The 27,937-nt window shown below is 42.5% G+C and overlaps 2 protein-coding genes across 2 annotated transcripts; both read left to right on the top strand.

The window, feature by feature from the left end:
* The first annotated feature begins 4,845 nt into the window (after positions 1-4,845).
* Positions 4,846-10,618, top strand: LOC128712350 (protein Gawky-like). Its single transcript, XM_053807245.1, has 7 exons — positions 4,846-7,908; positions 7,991-8,404; positions 8,623-9,155; positions 9,242-9,377; positions 9,459-9,947; positions 10,051-10,384; positions 10,473-10,618. The coding sequence occupies exons 1-7, from the start codon at positions 4,846-4,848 to the stop codon at positions 10,616-10,618; spliced, it is 5,115 nt and encodes a 1,704-aa protein (XP_053663220.1).
* Positions 10,619-25,138: 14,520 nt separating this feature from the next.
* LOC128714227 (DDB1- and CUL4-associated factor 11) lies at positions 25,139-27,791 on the top strand. The gene is made up of 8 exons (XM_053809103.1): positions 25,139-25,326; positions 25,421-25,508; positions 25,589-26,024; positions 26,117-26,400; positions 26,604-26,838; positions 26,913-27,068; positions 27,163-27,269; positions 27,354-27,791. Exons 1-8 carry the CDS (start codon positions 25,139-25,141, stop codon positions 27,789-27,791), a joined length of 1,932 nt encoding a protein of 643 aa, XP_053665078.1.
* Positions 27,792-27,937: the final 146 nt, after the last annotated feature.

Below are 27,937 nucleotides of genomic sequence, written 5' to 3'. Positions count from 1 at the left end.
TTTTCATTTCTTTTAAGTGCGGAATAATTTTCCAGCGCCAGGAACGTGAAATTTATTAGCATTCTGACTTGTTCCAGAACGGTATTGAAATGTACAATGTGCATAGTAGGGTGAACATTATCATGGTGGTTGTGTAGTGTTCCACGATGATACGGTGAAATTGAAAGCACTTCCTGTTAGGTACTGATAGCTTGTTCTGGATATTCTACAAATAATGTTCACAATTCGGAGTTCTATTTTTCACGACTCCAAACCCTATGTCGTTCGAGTGGGCAAGAGAGAAAAGTTGTATGCTCTAGAAGTATGCACACTACTGTTTGGTGCCATCGTGTGCGTGAACTACATCGATAGATTGGTGTAGTGGTATTGCGCGGCCATGTAAACATCGCAATACTCCCTTACTGTTTTTGAAGAAATACTTATCATTTCACTGTAGAAAACGCGGTACAAAATGTAATACCAGATTTACTGATATATCTTTTTGTTAATTGCTTTCTTTTCAGAATCACTCGAATCGATCACTCAAAGTATTGCAAACGACGTAAATCTGTCATCTCAACTTCCGACTAAAGTGAGCTGTGAATAATCTCCCCGTCCCCACTCACTGTACGGTTTTCAAACCAACACGCAAACACAGCGACGCGCTAGAGTAATACGGAGCGCTTACCGTTTGCACACTCGTCTCAGCTGTCAGCCAGAAGGAGGGGGTTGCATAATTGCAGCGCGATTTGTTCGACGCGCAAAGAAACTGAGTTCGTTGCGCGGAGCAGCTGTACATTTTAGCAGACACAAAATCACCAGCGCAAAGTAAATGAACAACGCAGAATAATCATACATTGCAAAAAAAAACAACACTCAGAGTATACCCCCAACATCGAAAACCGTTTCTCGATCGATCTATTTGGTGCCCGTACATTTGTCCTGCTCAAGTGGTTCCCGAATATGTCCTGTGCCGGTAGGACAAACGAAAACATTTGACCGAAAAATCATATAATAACGTCCCGAAAAATCATATTATAACGTCGTCTCTAACCGTTCCCCGGTGTCGTGTGAAGGAATTTTAATCGCGATCGAGATAATAGTGAACCTTTATCATTTACCTAGTCTCTCGTGAATGGTGTTTGCAAAGTGGGGGGAGGTACAGAAAAATTGTTTGTGAAAGTGAGTACAGGCGTGATTTCACTACGCGCTGTAAAAGCTATACATATTGCACTGTGCTGGTGTGAAAGTGGACGTTCTGCGGTACGCACAAATCGGGAAATCACATCCCCCGAATCCAGAACAAGCTATCTGAGCAACCTCGCCAATTTCGTATATATCTAAAAACAAAACAAATCACAAGTGCGTTTAACACTGAAGACAAATAATACTACCAAGTGCAGAACAGCTGAATCGAATGGACATAAGAACGAATGAGCTACGCATGCATGTAGTCCTTCGGGAAGCGAAAGAGCTCTAGTTAAAAACAAATCAACCAAATCATCGATCCTACCTAATACGCAACTCGTACTCAGAACCAAATTTTGTTGGAACAACTAAAGAAACTTACATCTAGATATAATATACAGTGTGTTATATCTAGGACGGTTAGTGGAGAAAAGCAACAACAACAAAAATAAGGAAGGAAAAGCGCAACAGCGCAAAAAATACCCTACTACCAAGCACAGAATCCGCGTCGATAATAACACCAAAAGAGCACATCAACAACAACGGTCCTTTGTGAAAGGAAACAAAATCATACTGCAATTCCGAGTGAAACTAAAACAAAGATCGAATAATACAAAATACTAGTAGGCTGCAGGAAGGCGGCAAACAGGGCTTTTCCGTAGTGGAAAGTTCGTTCCACACATTTTTCGTGATCTTGACAATATATCTTGGTAGTGCTTAAAAGCTAATAATTCTAAACACTAGCAAGTACACGGAATACGTTCGTAACGTGTGTCACTCATATATAGCAAGTATAAAACCACCGACTAGAGTAGCGCGTATCACGGAATATCTCACGCGATTAGCAAACGGAAAACATCTCCTGCGAGTGTGTGTAATTTGGCGATCTTGCGATCTCACCAGCAAACAAAAGCGACAGTGTTTCGGTCTCGGAGGAGTCTGTGGGCTAAGCAACGCGATTTGAACCGGGATCTTAATAAACTCCACCAGCACAAATTTATATCGCCATCCAGCAGTGCAGCACACCCAACTCCTATCATCATCATAATCATCATCTTTTTGAAAGGTAAATTTTGGATGTTTTAAATGAATAGTATGATTGCACTTCATTCGTTACGTTTTTAGGCCATTCTCAAATGCGCAGTTTTCTCGGGTTGAATAATGAAAAAAAGAGCAAAAAACCATGACTTATTGTGCAATGTGCATAGATGAAACTCTCATCGTCTGGAAATAACAGGGCTACAGCGCTACAATGCTGTTTTTTTTTTGTTTCTCTGAAAAGATAGCAAAAACATTCGTGTGGTTTCAGTAAGAGAGAAGTGTGTTGCTTTTTGGTAGAAGTGCCGCTGTATCTCAGTATCTGGTTGATAAGGGTAGATCTACTACAACGTTCACTATCGAAACCGCTTCGTTATCACGCACGGTGCTAACGCTGGCACGGTGGCGATGGTAGTGTACATCAACATGACAACTGTATGAAGACAAATTTGCTTTTAAAATGTAATGTTTCAACAAAAAAAGAACGGAAAGACGATCGTTACTAAGTTTGAGAAGATCGAAAAGGTCAAGAGGATGGCGATACATTTTAAAGCATTACGCACTGATACGCACCATCATTAATTATTTGGCAGAGTTGATGAAGGTCCTATTCCTATAAACGAAATAAAAGTGTGCTTTAGATAAGATTAGCGTTAGCAGACGGGTATCATGTTAATAATTTTCGATAATTTCAACATGGATTTGAGATAAGCACATTTGGGAGTGACTCCATCAAAATTGCAATCGTTTATCATTTCTTGTTTGTTATAGAACTGTTTCTCGGCTTGGCTAGCCTAATGACTGGTTATCTGTGGCTCTAGTTAAGAGATCTTGAGGTATAATTAAGTTTATGCTTGATATTGGATCGATTTGCTTTGTATGAAACATTACAACACGAATAATAGGTTTTACTTACAATCTAATCATTTTTGTTTGTGTATTTGCAGATATTCTTTGAAAATTTATGCCGTTCAGTTCAACAATATCATGATTTAACGATTACAAACGACTTTTAAGAATCTGACGTGTAAGTAATCGTGAATGAGCGTATAATCACATTATTATTTTGCATCTTATATTTTCTTCACAACTCTGCTCCACAGAACACAGTACAGCGCAAACAATAAGTTACATAGCAAATAGGATTGAAAGTGATACGTTAAGCAATCCCTCTCTCCGTAAGCAAACATCCCTGCGTAGGATCTAGTACAACAGCGTGTAACAGAGCAGTTGGAAAATCATAAGTAAGGAACGTTGTGCATTCTCTAGATTCGAAAGACGACGAAACGCGACGAACGAAGCAAAATAACACTATCCAGCCTGCCAAGCAATAGGTTTAGCTCTCCCAGCAGCAACCTCCCATTGCTCTTGGCACAGTGTGGCGTGAAGCGTATAAAGTCAACCAAAAACTCCAATAGAATTACGATTCCTAGCAGTATTGCCAAGTTTCTTGTCGGTTGTTTGTTGTAAAAACACTCCGTGGTAAAACAAAACAAACAAAAAAACGCTTAGCAGGCTGTAGCGCACTGCAATTGATCTTATTACTAGTACACTACCGCAACTATATTACTATTACTTCTAATACCTTCTACTACAACCAACCACCAGCAGCATATATAGTCGAACGTAGCATAATAATTGTTGCTGTGTTGCCATTACTCAACACTACTTCACCAACAAGTCTGAATACGCTTTTATGAATTTACTTAAACAAAAAAGGAAAACAAATTATTGCTCGATGTTACAATACTGCATCAAACTCAACCAGCATCACCACTATTGACGACTTACTGGTCGTTGTTGAACGGGTTGGAAAAAAACGGAATACTATTGTAGCAAAAGTCCAGCAGTAGTGTGAAGGAATCGGTAGCAGTTACGACGATAACATACGTCACAAAAAAGAAGGAGTAGAACCACATCGGGAACTGCTATACCAAACCTATTATCCATTATTACTACTACTATTACTACTACCACACAATCGATCTATGAGTCTGAAATCACACACAATCAGGGATTGTTGCATCGACATCATCCTCTCTTAAAGTAGCTAACTGTTTTGATCGTGGTTAACAACCGCCAAGCCAGGGCGTTGGGCACCAATTGGTCCTCTTTCCAAGCTTTGGCATTAAACTTTGCTCATCTCTCCATCGCCAAAACCATTCATTGCGTGCGTGTGGCTATCCTGCTGGAAGAAGCGTAAGGCAAGCAGGCGAAAGATAGAGAAAAGGTGATATTAATTTCCTTTATTATGTGCCAGTGTTCCTTAGCGGACGCACAAATCCACGTGAAACCAGCCACTAGACTAAAACCGTTCAGACAGTTTTTCGCATCGCCCGGTGGTTTCTGCGTGACGAAGGACGCACACACGATCGACAACGCCGGCCTTTGTGGTATTTAAAAAAAAGTTCTTTCGGAGAAAGACACAAACTCATCACAACAAAACATACAACATCCTCCCGTCGTTCGAGGGAAGTACAAGAGTCCGTAACGTTATTATCATTGGAAGCAGTGCGGCAGTAAGGGGATAGCCGCAGCAACGCTGTTATACTGTGTGTGCACGTGTGTAGTATCATTTGAAGTTAATCATCAACGTCATCATCAGGCGTATCAACAGCATCCCCCGTGTTCAGAAGAACGATGGCGATTGGCGATCAGAAGGGCGAGGAAGAGATGCAGAATAACGAAAATGACACTGTGAATATGAAATGTGATTTATCTCATTACCTGATAGCTGTAAACAAAACTAAACTTAGCGTAATTTGTGAAGCGGAAGATAAGAAGCTAGAGCAGATGATGCCAGAGATGGAGAAGAAAGCACAGCAGCTGGGTGATGACCAAATTATAGCAATTAAGAATTCCATACGCGAACCACCACTGAAACACAAGGATAATAATGATAATGTAACGGAAAAGACGGAATCAGAACAGAAGCTGCAGCAAAGCAGCAGCAGGATCAAAGAGAAAGATCAATATCAGCTGCAAGCTCGACTGAAAGTTGCAAGCAGCAATTTCGTACAGTTTGCAGAACTGGTGCGTTTGACGCAGCTGGAATCGTCCATTCGCCAACTGGTATCACCGCGTTGCATACGGCTAAGGTTGGTAGGCGGTGGGGAAGATTCCATTAACAATGGTACAAGTGCCTGGGGTACGCCTGCTGCTACGAATAATCCAACCGGTAGCACCTGGGGACCGATTGGTGGTGGTGGCGGCTCTGCGCAACAATCGAATGCGGCTGTCGGTGCACCCGGAGGTCCGCAGCAGCAAGGTGCGGGTGTGGGTGTACCACCCACCACCGGTGCATGGGGTGGTGCAGGCCAGCAGAATGGACCAGGCCCAGGCGGACAGACATTGAAAAACAACGCACCATCGGGAAATCCGAATAGCGGTGCTCCGGAAGGAAGTGGTAGCAGTGGAGGTAATGGCGGTAACGGAGGCGCCGGAGGTTCTTGGAATGGACCGGGAGGAAACGCACAAGCTCCATCGGCTTCGCAAGGTGTACCAGGTGCGGGAGTAGCAGGCAATGGAAACAATGCTGGCGCAGGTCCTCAGCAAGATCAGCAAGGCGTTGCAGCAGCGGTGTCGCAGCAACAGCAAGTTGGAGCAGCAGCACAAGTTGCTGGGCAGCCGGGACAACCGGACGCAGGAAGTGCTGGTGCATCTGGATCTGCAGCGGCAGCTGCTGGCGGTGCAGGCGGTGCCGTGGTGCAGTCGAGCGCCGCCAAAAACCAGCTAGAGCATTTGAACTCCCTGCGCGAGTCACTGTTCGCCCAGGATGGATGGGGCTCGGAGAACGTGGATCAGGACACACTATGGGAGGTGCCATTATCCCCGGAACCCGGCAGTAAAACGGACCCAAACAGTGCCACCAGTGGTCCGATGGCAGGCATTCCCATGTGGAAGACAAACACGGGTACGGAGCTTTGGGAAGCGAATCTACGCAACGGTGGGCAGCTGCCGCAACAACAGCCACCCGTCCAAAAGACACCCTGGGGCCCAGCAAACAACTACGGCGGCACCTGGGGCGAGGATGATGAAGCCAACGAACCGGCGTCCGGATGGAACGGATCGATGGGTGCAGCAGCTGGTCCGGGTGGGCCAGGTGTTGGCATGCGCGATCAGCCTCCGGGACCGCAGCAATCGCAACAGCTTGCCGGCCAGCAGCAATCACAGCAACCACCGTGGAACTCAGGTGGAGTGGGTGGAGCTGGAGTGGGAGCTGGTGCCGCCGGTATGTGGAGCGGTACCGGAGGTGGCGCACCCGGTGGTGTCGGTGCGATGGCACCAAATGTAGCGGCCGGACTGAAGAAGGATAACGAGTGGGGCTCAGGAATTGGTGCCGGTGCAGGGGCTGCCGGTGGTAGCGGTGCATGGGGAGCGACTGGAGGCGGTGGTGGTAGTGCCGGTGGTGCCGGTGGTGCAGCAGATGGTCGCGTTGGCGGTAATCCGGTAGCAGCTGGAGGTCTCGATCCTACCGGGCTCGATATGCGCAACATACGCATCGCCAGCGCTATGGACAGTAACCGCGAGATCCGTGGTGACCCGCGCGGCATATCTGGCCGGCTGAACGGAAACGTTGGTCTATGGGATCAGCACCAGATGTCGAGCATGCAGCAGAAGATGCCACCGACGGCCACCACACCGGGAACACCGACCGGTGGCGTGGGTGGACAGGGCGGCAGTAATCAGTGGCCTTCGAATAATCCGCTCGGCTCGGTTAATAATGGTGTGGCTGGTGGGGTTGGTGGCGGCGCCAAGCTGATTGCCGGCTCGGGATGGGACGATCCAAATGCGGGTGGTGGACCACCGGTGGTTGGAGGCGTGCGTCGCAACAACATGGATGACGGTACTGCCCTATGGGGTCAGAATGCGCTCAACAGACAAAATTCCGGCAACGTATCGGGCTGGAATGATAACAGTGGCGGTGGTCTTGGTGGTCCACCGGGTGCGGACGGTGGCATGGGTCGCAATCTGATGCACCGGAATGCGATGGTCGGTGGTGGTGGTAACCTGCCCGGCAACGGTGGACTGGTTGGTCGTGGCGTCGGACCGGGCGGCCCAATGAAACCGGACAGCCTGTGGGGTCAGAACCCGGCAGCCGCACTCGGAGCTGGACCGCGTGGTGGAGCGGGCAACTGGGGCGCGGATGATGTACCGTCCGGAGCGGGAGGAAACAATTGGGGAGACGAAAAACCGCCTGGTGGTGGAATGGGCGGAAATTCCCTGTGGAACGACGGTAACAATTGGAACAACAAAGGAAAAATGTCCTCCGGAGGTGGTGGCGGCGGTGGCAGTGGGTGGAACGATGGTGCTCCCGGTGGTGCTAATAGTGGCCCGGGTGGAATGGATATGGGCAACTCGGACTGGGGAATGCCACCGCAGAGCAAATTACCCCCGAACGGTAACAAAATGAATACGCTCGAGATCATACGGTGCAGCAAGCCCTATCGGCAGTTGTGCGATATGGGTTTCAAAAAGGAAGACGTGGAGAGTGTTCTGCGTATGACGAACATGAACGTGGAGGAATCGTTGGAGTTTCTGCATCGCAGCAGCGGTGGCGGCGGCGGTGGTTCGGATTGGTCCCGGCGTCCGGATGGTGGTCACGGTGGATTCGGCGCGGGTGATCAGTTTGTGGGCGGCGGTGGCGTAAGCGGGCGTTTTGCTGCAGCTGCGGCCGGTGTTGGTCCCATGGCGTTCCCACAGGTATAACGATACCCTTGGGGCAATCCCCATTTTATTGTGTGTTCAAATTGTGACCTTTTTGTTGTGTATCCTACATTTGCAGAACAATCAGAATCTTGGTGGTGGCGTTTTCGGGGGCGGAAATGGATCTGCAGCCGGTGGCGGTTCCTTCAACAGCATGAAGTTTGGTGGTGGCGCCGGTCATGGGGGTGCTGGTGGTAACGGCGGTGGTCCCGTTGGTGGTGGTGGTCCTCCAGGTGCAGGTGCAGGAGTGTTTGGAGGGCAACAACAGCAGCAGCAGCAGCAACAACCGGGAGCACTCGGCAGCGGTGGTGGTGGCGGTGGATTGAATCAGTCGAATGCACAATCGCAACAAATATCGAACCACCATTTGCGCCTGTTGGTTCAACAAATACAGCTGGCCGTCCAGAACGGGTACCTGGAGAATCAGATTCTCAACCAACCGTTAGCGCCTCAGACGCTGATGCTTCTTAATCAGTTGCTGACTCACATTAAGGTAAGGCACAAACCGCTTGTAGCTGACCTGGACGAATTAAATCGCGAAGCAGCGAACAGATTTTAACGATCGTATGGTATTTATTTAGAATGAACGGAATTCATCCTTTGCTCATCTTAATTAATCTCAATCCAAGTTAATTATTGACTAGAATCCTGCTAATATTCAATGATTAACTAAATTTTTTACGTTATCTATTTGACACCATCCAATTTTAGCAATTGAATGTTATGCAAAACAATCTGAGTCGTACCGGTGGCGGTGGTGGTGTGAACGCCGTACAAATGTCCATTGCCATTAACAAGCTGAAGTCACAGATAGCGAGCTTGCAGAATCAAATCAACATGCAGCAGGCAAATTATTTGAAGCAACAGCAGCAACAGCAACAACATCAGCAACACCAACAGCAACCGCCTCATCCGGGCAGTCTGAATGCGGCCAATGTGAACGTGTCAGCGATTGCAGCCGGTGGTGGCGGTAATCATCCCGGCACCGATCTCTTCCGCGGACCGTCCGATCTAACCGGGCTACCGGGTAGCTTCGCCGAGATGGCACTGAAAGAGAGCGGCGGTGTGCCATTCCCATCCAGCGGTAATACTAGTCAACAGTCGCGGTTGCAGAAATGGAAACTTCCGCCGAATAGCGCCTCTGCCGGCGGTCTCGACAAGGATGCTTCGGATCTGACAGATTTTGTCCGCGCGCCAGGTGCAAGCTCCAAATCTGGTCCGTCCGGATCGGGCATCGATGACGGGTAATTAAGCAGCGACGGTGGTTAAATGTAAATTTGTGGCTTCAACTCACAACTTGTTGTTTCTTTTTGCGTATGCGATCGATTAGAACTTGGTCGAACGGGCGTAACAATCTAGGGGATGGTTGGCCGGACTCGAGCTCACAGGACAACAAGGATTGGCCCGGAGGTAACGATGCGTTCAGTGATCTGGTGCCCGAATTCGAACCTGGTAAACCATGGAAGGTAATGCAATGCGCGTCCTTTACCCTTGTTCTTGGAACTTTTGATTAAGTTTATTCATGACTTCACTCCCTGCTCCTATAGGGCACACAAGCGACGCGAATTGAGGATGATCCAACAATAACACCGGGTAGTGTTGCACGCAATCCGCTATCGATTGCTGCCGCCAAGGAGTCGAATCTGTTCGGTGGTGGTTCTGGTAGTGGCGCAAACAACAGTAAATCATCACCAACTGAATCTCCCTGGAGCTTCAATCCATCCAGTGGTAGCGTACAGGGCGGCAATTATGGCGGCAAGGTGCAGAAGAACCCTTGGCAAGACCCAAACACACCGACCATGCCTCCGGCGGACTTGTGGGAAACGCCGCTCGGTGGTGGTGGAAACGGTGCTAAAGCACGCGGTGTCGGTATGATGGGAGGCATTGGTAAAGCAGGCGCCGGCGGTAAGATGGATACGAACGGTTGGAATACACCGAGCACCCAAGCCAGTGGCAGCAATACGTGGAACAGTGGCGGACCATCAGCTAACTCGTGGTCATCGACATGGATTATGCTCAAAAATCTTACCGCACAAGTATGTTTTTGTTGTTTTGAAAGCACGTTTGCGTGTGTTGTAGTCGTTTTAATGTTTTGAAATAATCATTTTGTAATATTTTACCTTTTTTCTACATCTACAGATTGAGGGCTCAACTTTGCGCACATTGTGCTTGCAGCACGGTCCGGTCATAAATTTCCAACTCTTCTTGAACCACGGTATTGCACTGTGCAAATATGGCACCCGAGAGGAGGCGCAGAAAGCTCAGCTGGCACTCAACAACTGTCAGTTGGGCAACACGACCATCTGTGCGGAAATACCCAACGAAAGTGACATACAGTACATCCTGCCCCATCTCGTAGGTACCAGCAATGGTATGGCGAACGGACTGACCGGTGGCGGTGGACAGAATTGGCGCCTCAGTGCTGCAGCACAATCACAACCCATGGTTGGACGTTCCAATTCCGTCGTTCAGGGTAAGTAGGGGATAAAATGATACGGATTTTTTTTTGCAGATCAATTTCAGTGTTATTAATGTTTAAATCTCAATGCGATTTTGCACAGATACGTGGAGCTCGAACTCTTGGGGCACGGGCAACACTAGCTCTAACCTGTGGAACACGCTTGACGGTGGTCCCGGTGATCGGGGCACACAGGCAAGCCTGAATTCGCTGCTTCCGGAGAGCTTGCTCGGGACGGAATTGAACTGATGATTGCGAAACAGCACCATTGCTGCTGAGCGCAACTAACCAACTAAACTGGCTCGAAATCCAACACTGCTGCTACTCCACCTCTCCGAACGGAAGAAGTAACGAACGTTTTAACACTGCACATGCATATAGGTGATAAAAGTATGATGAATACGGCGTTAAGAGCTCAGCTCCCTCTCCTCATCGTCGTCGTCGTCATTGTTTCCTGCGCGCGCATTGAAGAAGCCAGATGACACATCCCAAAAAAGTAATACATTGATCTTAAGATAGTTAAGGTAAGCTATAATGATCAAAATTTGATGCCTCCTCCCGTAGTGATAGTGGTAGATGTTATAAAGCAGATGAAACTTGTTCGCTTGTTCACTATTACCATATTTTAATTTGTTCAACCAACAACACCATTTGCCTATACCCAATTGAGTTACATTAATCGTACGACACGCAACGGCTTAACGTTTACATTAAGATACGAACATTCTTTTCCCATCCTATTTCTCTCGCAGAATTTAAATAGTTTTAAAGCTGCGCTGCTGGCTGTTTGTGCAAACAAGAAATATGGCAAGTCAACACACATTCGTAAATCCAAACAAAATATTGTGTTGCGGATGAAGTACGTTCATCAATGGTTTAAAAATGATGGTGTGGGTAGCTGAAGACAAAAGCGCAAAACCTGCGAAATTAACACTGGAAAGCGATAAACAGACGAGAAAGGGGAAATGATGGCGTAAAACAAAAAGCAAAAAAAAAGAAACCTAAAAAGTGTCTTTTGAAAGTCAGCGGTTTCGCGTCTGGCGTAGTATTAAGGTGTTGTGAATGTTTTTATCATTTTTTAAACAATATAATCTTATACAATTTAAATAATATATTATATATATTTGAGAAGAATGGACGACATGAGATGGAATAATTAATTGGATAGAAAGCAAAACAAAAAAAAAAACAAACAAGACATTTTGAGCAAGAACGCGAAAGCACATTAATAATACAACAAAATGGTCTTGTCAAAAATACAAAAAAAAAACAGCAAAAATCGAGACAAAACTTAAAGAATGCTATGTACGTGTGTATGTACGTAGGTTCCAAATGACTCGAGCCCGCAAGATACATTTCAAGTCAAAGAGAAAAATCTAGTTCTAGTAAGTCTAGCAAGCGAGTTAGGTCGAAGCCAATTTGTTTTGTTGATTTTTGTTTAACGAAAAATACAAACTCTTCCCCACCCCTTTTTCTCTCCCAAGCGAGAACTATTTTCCTTCCGCCTCATCATGAGAAAATCTCAAACGATGATTTAGTAGTGAAACACAGGGTGTGATATGAATAAGGTACATGTAGCGGCGAGCGGTTAGTGAGAAGTTGACCAAAATTTGCTTCTCCTGCATTGTTGGTGAAATGAAGTAATATAATACAAACGGAAGTGTGCTACAAATGAAATCGAAAGCTAATAATGTTATTATTGCTATAAGTTATTGAGTACTCGATGCATATACAGATTGTAGATATTTAGCATTTGTCTTAAGTGATTTTTCTCCTTTCTATTTTTGTTTTAACATAAATTATATCCATCCACTTTCTTCCTTGTACGGAGAGTAGTCCCTCTTCTTTTTATTTCTGTTTCGAAGTAATGGGAAAGTCGGAAGAAACAGTACTAGCTCTAAATAGTGGAGGAAGAATAATGCGAAGAACAGAGCTGTGGAATAATGAAATACATAAACATATATCTACATATACAATACAATATGGATATATCAAAAGCAACAACAAAAAAAACATTTCCTTTTATGACGCTTGTAGAATCGGCTGTTTTGTGAATAGAAGAGACACAGACATTGCATACACTCAGCCAAACAAAGCAAATTAATAAAGTGTAGTACACTAAGTAACCAATACCCCCTGCCCCTTCCCCCCCTCGGACCTGATGTGAGGTCATAAATCACATACGTAGCGCGTGCATAAGAATAGTTTCTAAGGAAGAGAAGTGTACCGTAATGAATAAGAACAACAAAACAAACAAACAAAAAGCAAAAAAAACGTAAAACCAAAACAGGAAAATGATGAAATCAAAAACTAAAAAAAAAGGAAACATAGAATTAAGAAATTAGTCAAGAAAATGAGTAGTAGAATGATTCATTCTATCATTTTCTATTTCAATGTGCACCTTATTTCGCGCTCCCATCGCACAAGCGCGCCATATGCGACGTGCCGTTGCCTAGTTCTACCCGTGCCGTGCGTCCTACTTACCTTCGTTTTATATTTGCGCACGGAAGTCATGGGTACTTCAGTGGGCAGCAACAGCCGGCAGGTGTGTGTCTGCAGTGGACGTCGTGTGTCGACTGTCTCTCGCGTTTTTGATGCATCAACGGCCAACGGTCCTAACCAAATGACAGCTAAGCCAGTAGCTAATGTAGCTGATTCACATTCGCGCTTTCCATAGACTTACACAGCACCGGTAAGAATCGCCGCTCGCAAATCTCCGTACCTCGTCGTCCAAGGTTCTCTATTTGTTTTTTTTTAATGTTTACTGTTTTGCTCGGTTTTAGCTATGACTGTTTTGTTTCTGAAATAACAATGTGAGATTAAAAAGACCTGCAGAGAGAGAGAGAGAAAGAAAGAGAGCGAACGAATTAATAATTTAACGTAATACATAAGATATTGAAAGTATGCACCACTGAGTGAATGGATGAGTGTATGGAATTTAAAAAAAACACACGAACATAATAATAAAATTGAGGAACATAGAGAGAGAGAGAGAGTGAGAGAGAAAGAGGAAGAGGAAGAGGAAGAGGAAGAGAAATAATCACATATGCCTATCGTGTTAGTAGGACAAGGAAACAGAAGAAAATAAAATAAAGATGCACTTATGATAAGCAAAATCAAAAACAAACTCAACAACAAAACCAAATCGACCAGGAAAGACATTGAGCAATTAGTGTAAAACAAAAAAAAACGAAAACAGAAAAAAACAAACAAACGGTTTTTACCAGTTGGAATGTATGAGACAAAAAAGAGAGTGGGAACGAGAGAGAGAGAAAAAAAGCAGAGTAACAAAAAAGTCACGAACCTCTAGTTCATTAATGATTGATTTCGTTTTCCAATACGTTGTTAAGTCACACTTGCGCTTCTAGCCATATAGGGATTTTGTTTTGTTTATTTTTTGTTTTGTGTTTTTTGTGTTCAAAATCGAAAAGTGTTGTGCAACGAACGAAAAAAAATTGTTTGATTTGTGGATTAAGAGAAAAAAAAACACATACGTGAGGAAACAATAACTAACAAACGGGAAACGCTTGATGATAACTTTGTCGGAAGCCATTGTAGTCCATTATTTGAAAAAAAAAACCAGATGAAAACGATAGTGAAGTTTAGAGAATAAAGCACAGAATCAAGCTAGGGAGAGAGAAGGAGTAGTGCTAGTAGATTGCTTAACGGATTAGTAAACCAAATTTTTGTTCCTATTGTGAAATATTCATGGATGTAGCGAGGGTGCACTTGACACAATTCAGGCAGCAGCAAGTAATATCATGCGATTCCATCTGCTCGAGACATTTCAGAATACCATAACACCCCCCCCCCCCCCCAAGCATGTGATACGTGCGTGTATGTGTGTGTGTTTCGAAAAAATCAAGTCAAAAGCCTTATGTTGTCTCCGTAACGCTTTCAATAGCAGGGTGAAAACATATTAAGTTAGCCAGTCCAGGGAATGTGAGGCGCAACCGTTTACTAAACTTAATATGTCGTGGGTATGTGAGCAGGGTTTGTTAGTAAAGATGTGTTTAAGCTTTGCCTTTCCTTAAGGTGTATGTGTGTGTGTGTGTGTGCTATAATATTTGCTCTGTCGTGTCGCTGCAATCTAACGTGACCACGTTTATGTCCTTACTACTCCGGTAACGTTCGTTTAGAGACTGAATCACAGGAAACATAAGTAACGAAGCGAACGAGTTCGTTCAGCACTGTATGAACCTTGTTTTTATTAAGCATATATGCCGTGTGCATGTGTGGGCACATGCCTTGTTATGTTGCAAGCTATCAGAAGGATTATAAATTATTTAACCATTGTACTTTGTATTTGCATTCCGCGATTAATTAACTATGTAGCTGTACTTGCTGTTTTGCTGTTATGTGCTAAGCCATACGAAATGCAATAACACCTGTGTGCTGTCTCAATTATGTGCTATGCATATATTTACATATGTATTGTGCCGTGGACGGGAGGGGGCATGGAAGAAAGCAGGAACTAGAAGGCAAACGAAACAAACAAACAAAAAACCAATCTCAACCAAAGTACGAACGCCAAGACAGCACCAGGGGATTGTGTGTAATGCAGGGAGCGAGTTGTAGTGAGAGTAGAAAAAATTGAAGGAAAGATTTCACTTTTGCAAAGCCGTACTTTCCAAAAAAATATATATGTATATACATATATGTATATGTAGAAATATCCGGAGTCTCTTTCTCAAAAATAAAAAAAAACACCGGCAAAGCAATGTATAAAGTGCCTATAACAGGGAATAGCGATGTAAACTCACTATTCCCCTTGTGCATATTATGCACAAAACGAGAGATCGTGATCGAGGATATTTTTGTGCATTTGATTTGAACCGGTTGTGTGTGGGGTTTTTGTTGTTGTTCTTGTTGTTGCAAATAAAACAATCAGCTAGAAGAGGAATACAAAAATTAGCACACTCACACAACCTAAAAAAGCCATTTTGTTGTTAATTATATTATCTAGTTCAGTTGTACGCGGAAGGGCAAAGAGTGCAATTGTGGTGTGGCAAAGCACAATGATTATAGTTGCGTAAGACAACGATCTTCTTCTTTTTTCATAAGTATTCGATACATCGGCACACATCATCACAACCATTAACACCGCAACGCAGGATTAGTTACGATTATAAGTCTTTGTTTTTTTTTCGTGTGTGTGTAATACAATACTCTTTTTCTATGCTGAACAAATAGGCAAAAGACACAAGTCGCACAATGAGACGCATCAGAGCAGGACACACACACACATACACAGAACACAGAATTCCAAGAAGGATTACTTAGCTGAATGGTCATATCATAGGGGTGATCAAACGGGCCGATACTGTGCGCATTCTACGCAGCCCCCCCGAACCCCCTCCCGGGTCGGTTAGGTTTTGTAAGATTAAAATGCTATATTGTTGTACGCTAATGTCAGCTTCATGTCATACACACTCCGCAAAATACACTCCGGGAACGCTAGTTTTCTATAAGAGAAGCAAAGAGCTAAACTACAAACACGAAACGGAAAAATAATGAATCTTATGCACTTTCCGCTAAATGCGCGCGAACAAAACATTATAAGTAAAAACAAAAAAGCACGGGAATGGATTGTATTACCAGTGAAATTAAGTTAATGTCGCGGCGGCAGCACAGTGAGCGGTGAATTGAATTCGAATGGAGGAGAGCAAAGCATCAAAGATGGGAGCACAAAGCAAAAGTGTACGTGTGCGTTATTTCGATATTCCAGTTTTCGGTATCTCTATCGTCTATCGCAAGGCAATATAAGCGTATTGTAAAACATGTACAAGCCGTGCTCAAAAGTATCGTCTTCTCCCCGACTCAAATGTGTCCCCCCAACACATTTGTCCCGAAAAACAAATGTATCCCCCAACGCCCCTTCCCTTTCCCTCATTTATAGGTGTAGGTTGGGCCCGTTGAACCTCTATGACCGTATATAATATATATTTAGCTGATAAGCATACCTTTGTAAGCATCTGCCACCAATCAAATGTGAGAGAATTAAAGTGTAAGACGAAAGTAGTGCGTAAAGTACATAAAGGAATTCAGCAGCAGTAGTATTTAAAAGAGAAAGGAGTGGTATTTTTTTTTTTTTTTTTTGGGTAATGTCTGTTAGGACAACTCCCTCCTCCCCCCCCAAACTTACAACTGAATGCAAAATATCATCCTTATCACTACAACTACTATTACTACACAACAACAACTACTATTACTATTACCATGCTTGTGTGGGGAGGGTGTGTGAAGTCAACAAAACTCCCAAAGTGCCCAGTTCAGGAAAGAGTGCAAACACAGAAAGGAAGAATTATTGCAAGTATGGAAACACTTATCTATGATGATAAATTTGTGATATACTATTTTTCCATACACAAACACACACACACACACACACATACCGAGACACACAAGCGGAATAACTTCGCACACATATTTGATTCTTAAATAAAACGTCCCAAATAGAAGAAAGATGATACAAAAAAAAACACGAGCTGTATAACTAGTACATTTACCTCGTAGGTGGTTTTGTTTTGCCGTGTGTGTTGTGTGTGATGGAGCAGAGAAACAGATGATGATTTATGGGAAGAAGGACGGTAAATCAGACTGGCAGATGTAGACCCTTACCAGGTAAGAAGGTTAGAATTGGAGGAGGGATTGCAGCAAATGGAGGATAGGGAAATGGACAACAAAATTATGTGGTGCTTTACATTTGTAAACCATTAATGCAAAAAAATGTGCTCAATGGGCAACAAAAACGTCTGGTGAAGGTGCCGTCTTGTATTGTTTTTAGCAATGTCAAGTAAACATACACGAATAAGAGACATATTTGAACCATTACAAAATGAAGAAACAAACTAATTAATGTTGTAACATTCAAATGCAATCACACACCAGGCACACACACTCTCTCTGTCTGTCTCTCTCTCTCTTTCTCTTGCTCTGTGTGTCCTTCTGTTCCTTTTTCTGCAATGAAGCTGAGTTATTCATGAGGAGTTATGTCTCTTAGTGATAAGATTAAAGCCACCGACATTTGTGTTCCACAGTACCTCTCGGTTTGGATGAGTTGTGAACGGAGAGGCTCCCCCGATTTTGTCTGTGTTTTCTGTGTATTCCTTATATAGCAAGGAAAGGAGATCCTGACTTTCGTCTTCCAGTACAGTTTTGTGTAGTCCTTCCAGTATCTACTAATTCCTTCTTGATACATTTTGAACCTAAAACAAAAAAGTAAACTTTATTGAAGTAAACGGCAAAAAGAGGCATATTTTATTCGTCTATCGGCGCTATTAGCTCGCGTATACTAACCTTAAGCTGGTACTGGGAAGAGATTGGGGAATTGCCTTGGTCTTCGATGGGATAACGTGATGGATTTAGATTATTTTCTGTTTATACGCCAGTTCTATTCTGTTCTGTTCAGTTTAGTGCCAAACACCTTTTGCCAATCGTGAACCTTGAACGTTTCCCTTCAAACGGACGCGTCCTGCCTATAGGACATTATATGCGGCAATAGTAGTTTCTGTGTTCGGTTCCTCTTGAGCTTGTGACCATCCCAAATCCGGAAATGATTACCATTTCGTTTTTTTGTTCCTTATGAAACACAAAGCCCCATCTCAGTATAACTCAGTATACATCTTAGCATATGTGTGATGCGGATGACTCTACACTAGTGCAATACTTATATGTTGTGTAATGTAAATTGGTGGCAGTAGGCGCTGAACAGCGAAAGGGGCTGTCGACTAGCATGAAAGCTGGCGCATATGTTAACGGTTGTTTACCATACCATCCTCTTAGAGCACCTCGTGGCTCGCAGTAGGCTGTTGAAAACGTATTTATGTTTATTGGCGTTTGTGTTTCACGTTTTCCGCAGATGAACGGTTTAACAAACAACAAACCCTCCGCATAAACAGGGATTGAAGATTTTTTTTTTAATTTCAAGTCAGTTAAGAAAATAAGATCCACAAACACACAAATGTACCACATTCAACGATTATAAAGGAGTTAGCTCCTCACGAACGATCTTGTGTGATAATAAGTTGTTAAATTACTGCAAAAACAATGCGATTAGGTTTCAAATGAAATGGCGAACTGCTGTTGCATCTACTAAATCTTGTGTAAACAAAAAACGAAGGTAAAACAAAATGGCCATACCCCACACACAACAACAGCAATTACGATTAGAACAAAATGGTGGCAAACCAAGGCACAACGAGAATAGTAAACGGAGCGATTGAGTTGAAGCAATTTTGATTAAGTTTTTTGCACAATTAGTTTTGTTTTATTTGAAGGCAACATGTGTAGGCTTAAAATGTAGGCTTTCTTGCAATGGAATAAGATGGAACCTTTAAAACGCAGGCTGTTTGTAAACCACTTTGCTCATAATTATTAGTGTTTTTTTTTAAATTACATTTATCTTTTTTGTTGTTGCTGTCTACATTTCGTTCTCTCTCCTCCAGGTAATTGCAAAATATTACACATTAAAACAAGTACTAGTGAAACACATTCCAAATAACATCATCCAGTCACAAAGTAGTATACTTATGGAAAAGGAAGGAGCATCATAAAGGCAGGAAAAATAGTTACGTTTTGTTGTAAAAACAATTATTAAAATACAATAAAAAAAAATACGTGTCATGATACTCAAAGGCTGTCAAAATTAACAATTACGATACAAAGAATAGAATTTGCAAACTGTGTTCTTTGCGATTATGTTTTTGCCCTTATGCGCTCTAATGCGCATTGCTGCACTGTAACAGATTACTTTCGGTATACAATGAATTGAATTATTAAAAATAACAGAGAGAGATGGTACAGAGCATGAACAGAGTAACAGAAGTCGATAGAAGAAACCAGTAAACATTAAAGGAGGAAAATACAGTAAGATAAGACAGTGTATAATAATCAAAAAATGGCAGAAAAAATTCATACAAAAGTGATGCTTAAACCGAAAAACACAAACAAATTCCATCACATTTTCTCTCTCTCTCTCTCTTTATTTCTCTCTCTCTCACACACACACTCTCTCTCTCTGATGCGGCTTTATCCTTCCTTTGGGCACTCTGAATAGAAAAACACCACATAGGGCGCATACTAAAATGCAATGCAATTACGTTTATATTAGTATACTTTTTTTGTATGCACACGTGGTAACCTGCTCTGGGCCTTATGAATCTTTATTTTTGCGTAACTGCTTAGCGTGCGAAGTTTACAGACTGGTTAAAGTCTCAACAAACAACAATCAGTTATTAGTCTGTTGTTTTCCTTGATTTACCCATCACCGTTATTAGCAAATGGAAGGTGCGGATGGAAGTCACCATCACCACTCTTATGTGCTTTTGAATGTTTTTCTTATTTTCTTTTTTAAGTATTGAAATATTGTTAAACAGAAAAGATTCCTTTTTTTTTGGGGGGGTGTGCGTCCATAGTATTCGGACGAAAATCAAACATACATACAATTTATACTAAGAACACACACTCAGTTGAATGTTACTTTTACGATGGGTAGATGGAAAACCGTATGTACTTGAGAATGATGTGCAACCTATGAAATAGCTTTAGCTTTAATTTATTTAGTCTACAGTGAAAACAGCGATTGAATAAAGCTCAACATACGCACACACACACACACACACACACACACACACGCATACATGCATTACTCACATCATAATAAATTCCTTCTTTCCTCTTGGAGGTTGTGATTATTATTTACTACAATTTATTGTATCCTTCGTATTTAAATTACGTTCCGTTCCTACAAAAAACAAATCAGTCTCTTAGTGGGAAGAAGGAAAGTGTTTGTGCAAGAAAAAAAAAAACAAGTGTGTTGTAATAGAAAAAAAAGAAAAACCAGGATAAAAAATAAGCAACAAAAAACAACTAAACAAAATGCAAACAAAAGCAAACAAGAGTGAAACACTTTATTAACTTGTAACAAAAAAAAAAACAATGACATCCAACCAAAAAACGGTGTGCGAATCGATGGGCAACGGTGTGTGTGTACAACAGCGAACACAAAATAATCTGCGCGATCCTCTGCATATCCGTTTTTAACTTTATCCGCCGTTACCGCACGGACGCTAATCCACTATGTGGTAACTTGTTCCACAGAGAAATTGATCTGTTTTTTTTTTCTTTTCTTCTGGGAGGGCCGAATTGTATTTCTTTGTTTCGTTTGATTAACAAGCGTCTCTGCACAACGCGTATTTACCTTGTGCTCATCAGCTATTGGTTTTAGCCCTTTAAACCAGGAAAAAGCAATTTTAGCAAGTAAAACAAAATGGGAAGAATTTATTTATACACCATATCTTTGTAGAAATATTCCATCGTTAAGAGGTGAACGAAAGTAAAAAAAACACACACAAAAGAAAGAGAGTAGGAGGAAACACGCAATGCCAAGATCAATCAAATCGCGAATATTATTAAGCATGAGAACTGTGTCTTATTAAACCTAACAAACCACACAATTTGCTCATTAATTTCGTTGTCCTTTCTTTTTACGTACCAATATTATTACTTTTCCCATTGGTACACAATTTTCTACATTCTGTGTAGCTGTAGTTGTGAATCTACAGTGTTATAGCGGAGTATATTTTTGCTTCTCTTTTTGTACCAGGAGGTTTGTTTTTTTTTACGGTGGTGGGCTCGATAAAGATAGTACAGTAAATCAGGAGGTAGTAAGTGGCCAGAAATCAGTCAGGATTGTTAAGCGTAACAGCAAGGTAGAAAACTGCGTAGCGTCCCTTCAGCAACAAAAAAAAAAACAAGATAAGATCTCACTACCGTCTACACTATGAGAACGATCACTGCTAGAGCAAATGGCAATACATAATGAATGCTTGTCCATTAGTAGTAGAAACGGATACGCGCCATCTGGTGGTAAATTACCTTTTTTTCAACGAAGTCACAGATACAGATGGTGCGCATGTGAATGTTTTTTCCGTCATCATGAAGGAATAATTTACCTATTTCTTCAATTTCTACCTTCCCACGAGTGTGTTACTAGCAACTGTAGGAGGAGTTTTCCTCTCCGTTGTAGATCGTACATCTCTTCTTATCTCTGCTTACGTTTTGAGATTGAGATCCTGTTAACACAATCATTCATCGCACTTGGTGTTGCTGTAAGTCAATGAAAAAGTGGTGCCATTACGTTTATTATATTTACTGCGTATGTTTCCGGTTTAGTGCATTACTGCTCCTGCATATTAGTTAGTAGAATTGAAGAAAACAGAAACGAAAAAAAGAAAAAAAGAGTTAGAAGTAAGTAAATCGAACCGGGGGCACACCTGATAAGCGCCACCTGGTGGTGGATTCGGTGCCGTGTGATTCGCTCAAACTGCCTAGCTGCACAACATATGAAGGGAATGCCCCATAGAATCCCATAATAGAGAAAAGTGATGAAGAGAATTTTTTTGTGAAAGGCTCTATATATATTTTCATGTTTTCTTAGCAAATGGAGAAAAGTGTGGACTCGAGTGAAAAAAATGAACCGAACGTGTATACATGCTGATACTCACATACACTACTACTACTAATACTACTAAACTCATCTAGAGAGAGAATCACACAAACATACACACACACATACAAATGCAGCAACCAAAACCAGATGGAACAATACAATAATGATAATGATAACGAAACAGTGATTACTACAAACGCTAATCGATCTAAGCAATGAAACTTAAAAAACTGAGTAAAAATATAGTAAAACAAGAAGAAGAAAAAAAAGGTGGAATACTGGTGAAAATCATTAGCTGTGTAATGAATTATGTAGAGCAAGGCATATGTGTGCAAGAAAGAAGGAATGTGTAGGGATAAATCTGTATCTTTGTGTATTTTGTTTCTGGTAGGCATGCTGCTGTCCCTAAACAACGGCAACATCATGGACGAATAACAAAAGAAAGGACAATGTTAGACAAATATAAAGACGGCACACACGGATTTACCTGCCTGATTCTACACTATTTGTGTTGTTCTTCTGTTTATTTGTTTGTTTTATCTAAGTAATTTGATACCCCAAATAACAAAACGGTAGTGAGAGGAATTAATAAGCAAATGAATCAACAAAACAAACAAACAAGTTGACAAAAAAAACGGAAAACCGAACAAAACTCCTTTGCAAAAAAAAAAGAAACACACAAAAAAAACCCCAAAGCGAAATAGAGAGATCACTGTATTATCAACAACCACACTCAAGACAAAACAAAAAAACAAACATACAACTAATGGTGCATATTTAGCTGAGGAATCATGTTTTTACATAATATACACAGAATGAAGATGATACTACACCCTCCCCCCAGCGGGAAGAAGTGAAAGATGGTGGGTGGGTGGTGGTAGAGATGTTAGGGAAAGTGGCTTGTTTGAAATGTGTAGTGAGCGTTTGCGCACAAGAAGCCCGCACACTAATAAACATGAATAGAGAAAAGAGGAAGACAAAATGTGCAAAACCCCCCCTGTATAGGAAAATTTGCAAATCGTTGGAAATCTGGATGAAAAAATGAGAGCAAACAAATAAAGAAGAAAAAGGTTCAAGCACGATAAAGAAAATGAAACAACAAGAAAAAATGTGGGAGAAGAAAACAAGAAAACACGAACTTCAAATGCGCATACAAATTTCACATTGAAGAGACTGAAATGCCAAATTAATCATACCTTATAGAAAAAAAAAGAAAAAAAAACATTGTAGAAAACAAACAAACACAAAAAAACAACAAGCGGCGAAAGAAAACTAGCGACAAATGAACTAAACTCTAAACAAGAACGAACAACAATTAAGCACGCACACACGTACACATACACAATCTCTCGCACCACACCATACCCCACGAACATACACACTTACACATGATCATGATATAAGAAAAAACACTTACAAAACGCGTGGCCAGAGGGAATTTACGTGCTTATGTGGTTATTGATGGAAGGCCGGTCGAACAGGAATGCAATCCGGCGTAAAAAAGAAACGATAAAACGAGTGGATGAATACAGCAAAGTGTGGATCAAGCGTCGGATTTTAAAGAAACACTGAAAATGCAACGTACAGAGCAACGCAAGCGAACTAAGAAATGAAAAAGTCGTATATTTATGATGATTGCATATACTCTCCGTGTTGCATAGGGTGTATGACAAAGTATGGAAGATAAGGAAACAAATCAATCCAGTACGCGGAAAGCAACGCAAAATCTGGAACGAAAGAATGAAATGATATAAGTAAAGAAAACATCAACAAAGGCTACTAAACCAAGTAGGCTATTACTAAAAAGATAAAAAAAGAGTGGACAGGAAGAAGCAAATGTCGTTAAGAAGAAAGTGAGGGAAAAACAACAACAAAAAACAGTAATAATGATTATTGATAGCAAAAGTAAGACTTTTTCTGCATACCCGACTCTGATAGAGGAAGAGTTACATTTATAAGGTTCTTAATGTTCAATAAACGGTCAAAATAGTGCACACACGGGTGATTTTTTTCTTCTTTTGGTTACATGTTTTATGGATACTTTTTTTGGATTAGAAAGAAAAAAAGGTAAGTTCCTGCTTATTATAGCTATTTACCCAGAGACATCGTCTGGAAGTTCCTTTCCCGCAACAGCAGCTGGTTGTATATATTATTGGTGATGATTGTTGTTTAGTTGTCTTGATTGTTATCTTTTTGTGGTGTGGACAAACAGTTTAGTTCGTATTACGCCTAGCTTAAGCTACATCTCATTTCAGATCACCAAAACACCAAAAGATCTGGATGCTTTTATCATCATATCTAATATGTCGATGTTTAATATGGTTATGGTTATTTATAACATTTTATAATTTTCGAACAAAACTTGAAATAAACCTTGGCAAACTTTGAGATTCATTATGAAATATGCAATTTTCATCGAAATAACGAACATACAATGAATTTAAAATTTTCCACTCGTAATCATGCAGCGCCATCTGACGGATTACGCAAGCGCCAAACTCAGCCGTACATTCAATTCAGCGATGTGCTGAATGACATCTGCTGTCAAAATTGTGCTCACTGGGCAGCCGTACGAGCTTACAATTTATACTGCGTCAAAGCATCGGGAGTGTATTTTGTCGGGATTAATTTCACGTTCCATCGTAGTTTTCTAATTCATTTGCTGTTTATCTTTGTGTAACCTTTGTAATTAGACGTCGGCGCTAGTCGATATTCGCTGTGTTGTTGTCTGCATTCGTAGGATAAAGATAAATTGCCAGTGTACGAGCGGACCGAGGGGGTCTGCACAAAAACAAAGGAAGAAGACAACAGATGTGAAATGGCTCGATTGTTACTGTGAAAAGTTACATCGGCACGATAGAGGAACGATTATTCAGTTGATATCATTACGATAAGCACCTTCTGAATAAGCAAGAACCGCTTCCTCTACGTTTAGCTTTTTGGTATCAACACGTTCGGGGTATTTTGGGTGTAATTCCCATCACAGAACGGAGCGAGAGCGAGAAGGAAAACAATCACGGGAAACGGGAAACTTGTTTTAACAAGTTAAAGTAGGCAGTGACAAACAGGTACGAATATGTTGTTCTGTCATTTGGCGAATCACGAGGATAGAGTCCAATTTGCGACGGATTGCTTCATATTGCTTAACACCAGCATTCACAGGATATGTTCTTTTGCAGCGGTAAGTGAAGAAGCAGAAGTCCCAAAACACCTCCCTGCTAGCTGTACAAACACGACACAATTTGGAACGGCGTTTGTGTCTGTGTGCTACACGGTTAGCTAAGAGGCTGGCGGCGTAATTCCAGTGTTTCGTTTTTATGGGCAATATCGTCCTGCGGAACCGTATCTTGGAGAATATGAACAATCTCGATGGTGATGATGGCGGCGGAGATATTGAAATGCTGCGTGAACGGTTGTTCAACGGTATCCAACCGCAAGAGGACGAAGATGATTTGCCCGCGTCACAGAGCGAATTTGCGTCCATCCTGCGTCACCTTATACGGAGGTGAGTTTACTGTACCGGGTTGTTTGCCGCTTGGATCCCTTTATGGTAACACAAAAGGATAGTGGAATTGATGATAATTGTTTCTTCATTCAAGCGGTGAAATAATGGTGCTTAACTACGAAAGCTACACGCATCTTCCACTACCAGTGATAAAGAAGAAACCGAATCTGCAGAAACTGATGGTGAGGAAGTATGGCGAGAGGCAAACACCGTGCAACCCGTTATAACACGTGTATTCTTTCCTCCTGAAAATGTTTCACAGCGTAATGACATCTATCACTCCACCAAGAGTGCTTCGGGACAGAACGAAATGACGAGCGTTGGTGAGAATTCGAATACGCCTACTACACCGTTTTCTCTGATGGACATGGTTACCAAGCGACAGCAAGGACTTGGAAAACGCAAGGGTGCGTTCATGCAGAGTGATAAATGCAAGATCATGAACCACTTCCGGCCGAATACCTGCACCGAAACGGTTAGTTCGTGCGATTCGAAGGTGTTCTGCGGCAGGTTCACCACCAACGGGAATCGTTTTGTAACGGCTAGCCAGGACGCGCTGGTACGCGTGTACGATTCGTCCGGCAGCCAGTACAAGCTGATGCGCGTACTGGAGACGAAGCATGTGGCTTGGTCTATACTGGACATCGATTTCAGTCCCGATGGTAACTCGTTCGTCTACAGTACCTGGGCCGACGCATGTTAGTATAGTTCTGTTTGAGTCGTGTGACTGTTGTACTTTTGTTTACCTTTATTGAATTTCTTTTTTTGGCCTCTGTTTGCGTGTGCAAAGTGTTTATTTCCAGCATGGATCGTGGCATGTCGGACAGCATACATTCGCTTTACTTGAGGCCGAACAACCGGAAGCTTGGCGTATTTACGGTGTGCTACTCGAGCTGTGGCAAGCACATTTTGTGCGGTGCCAACGATGGCAGGCTGTACGCGTACGATATCGAGGCCAATCGGCGTACGCTTATGACGCCCGTTGCACGCGTCGATACGGACGTCAACTCGGTTGGGTTCGTCGATGAGCTGTCGAACATATTCTTCAGCGGTAGTGACGATAGCGTTATTAAGGTAAATGTTTCAACAAAATTGAATCTACACAGTGTGTTGACCACTTGGATGTGTTGGTTTGCAAGCACTTTGCTTAGAAAATGGGGATTGCATTGATAACTGTTTAACAATTGATTGAACGCGTCACCTGCAATTAGAACAGCTCAGCAACATACACATTAACATAATGTTTTGTTTTGTTTTTTTTTTTCATTCTTTGCTAGCTATGGGATCGTCGATGCATGAACGAAACGAACCCGGAAGCGGTAGGCCGGTTGATTGGCCATTACGACGGCATAACGTATATCAATTCGCGCAATGACGGTAGGTACATCATTTCGAACTCGAAGGACCAAAGCATTAAGCTGTGGGATCTGCGCAAAATGTCACCGTCCAACATCCGACGCGAACAACCCCATAGCCTGTGGGATTACCGATGGGACGACGTACCGAAACGCTGTAAGTATCCGCAGCATCGTTTTGTTATTTTGTGATTTCTAATTGTGGGTAATTTATATATCTCTCATGCACAGTCTTCAACTTTACGAAATCGATGAAGGGCGACACCAGTATAATGACCTACCGTGGACACAAAGTGCAGAAGAGCTTAATACGCGCCAAATTCTCCCCTGCAAGCACTACCGGCCAGCGCTACATCTATACAGGTTGCGGTACTGGTCGTCTAATAAGTAAGGATGCACTTTTGCTTTCGGATGTGGATCGTCGGATAAGTTGCTGTTAATGCTAATCGTGTACTGTTTTCTTGTTCTGCTACCCATCTAGTTTATGACGTATTGACCGGCGCGATAGTGGAAGCGATTGAAGGGCATCATGATATTGTGCGCGACGTGGACTGGCATCCACACAGACCTGAAATTATGACTTGTTCGGTAAGCACAACAACAAAAAACTCCCATTTAGTGGATGAAGTGTAAACGAGAATCCATTTTGTCCCCTGGCTATCGTTTCTTTAGTGGGACTGCAGCGTACATCGGCATATGCATTGTAGCTCGATCGAGAAACAGGAGCTCCGGGAAAGGGAGTCAGCATTGAAGGCCGGTCAGCAGCGTTTACGTCGACGCCTGTATAATCCGAATCTTTCCAACGATACTGGTTCCGATGATGATGATGACGATGAGGTGCCGGAACAGCCACCGGTTCGACGATCGCGTCGTTTGGCTGAACGGTACAGTAACGATGGCGGCCGGCACAGTGCAAGCAGTAGTAGTAGCAGCAGCAGCAGTAGCAACGCTAGCACTAGCAGCGCTCGCAGTAGCAGCAGCAGCAGCAGTGGCCGCAGCTCCAGCTCGGGACGAATCAGCCGTAATGGAAACTTTTCCGCTTCGCGATCAATGCCCTCGTTCGAATCATCTATCCGTTCTTTGCGCCGACGACTACGCGACAGTCCGTGATAAACATGATCCCTCGTGTTTTACGGGTGGGAGCTGCCGTCACTGTTGATGACGACAATGGCGCAAGATAAGTAAACAAATAAAACATGGAATAGCATGATGCAGCGATCTATCCTTACCTACGCGCCACTGCTACAGGTCTTCAA

Source organism: Anopheles marshallii, chromosome 3 (genome assembly GCF_943734725.1).
Source record: "Anopheles marshallii chromosome 3, idAnoMarsDA_429_01, whole genome shotgun sequence".
Lineage (NCBI taxonomy): Eukaryota > Metazoa > Arthropoda > Insecta > Diptera > Culicidae > Anopheles > Anopheles marshallii.
This window is presented reverse-complemented; position numbering and strand designations above follow the sequence as displayed.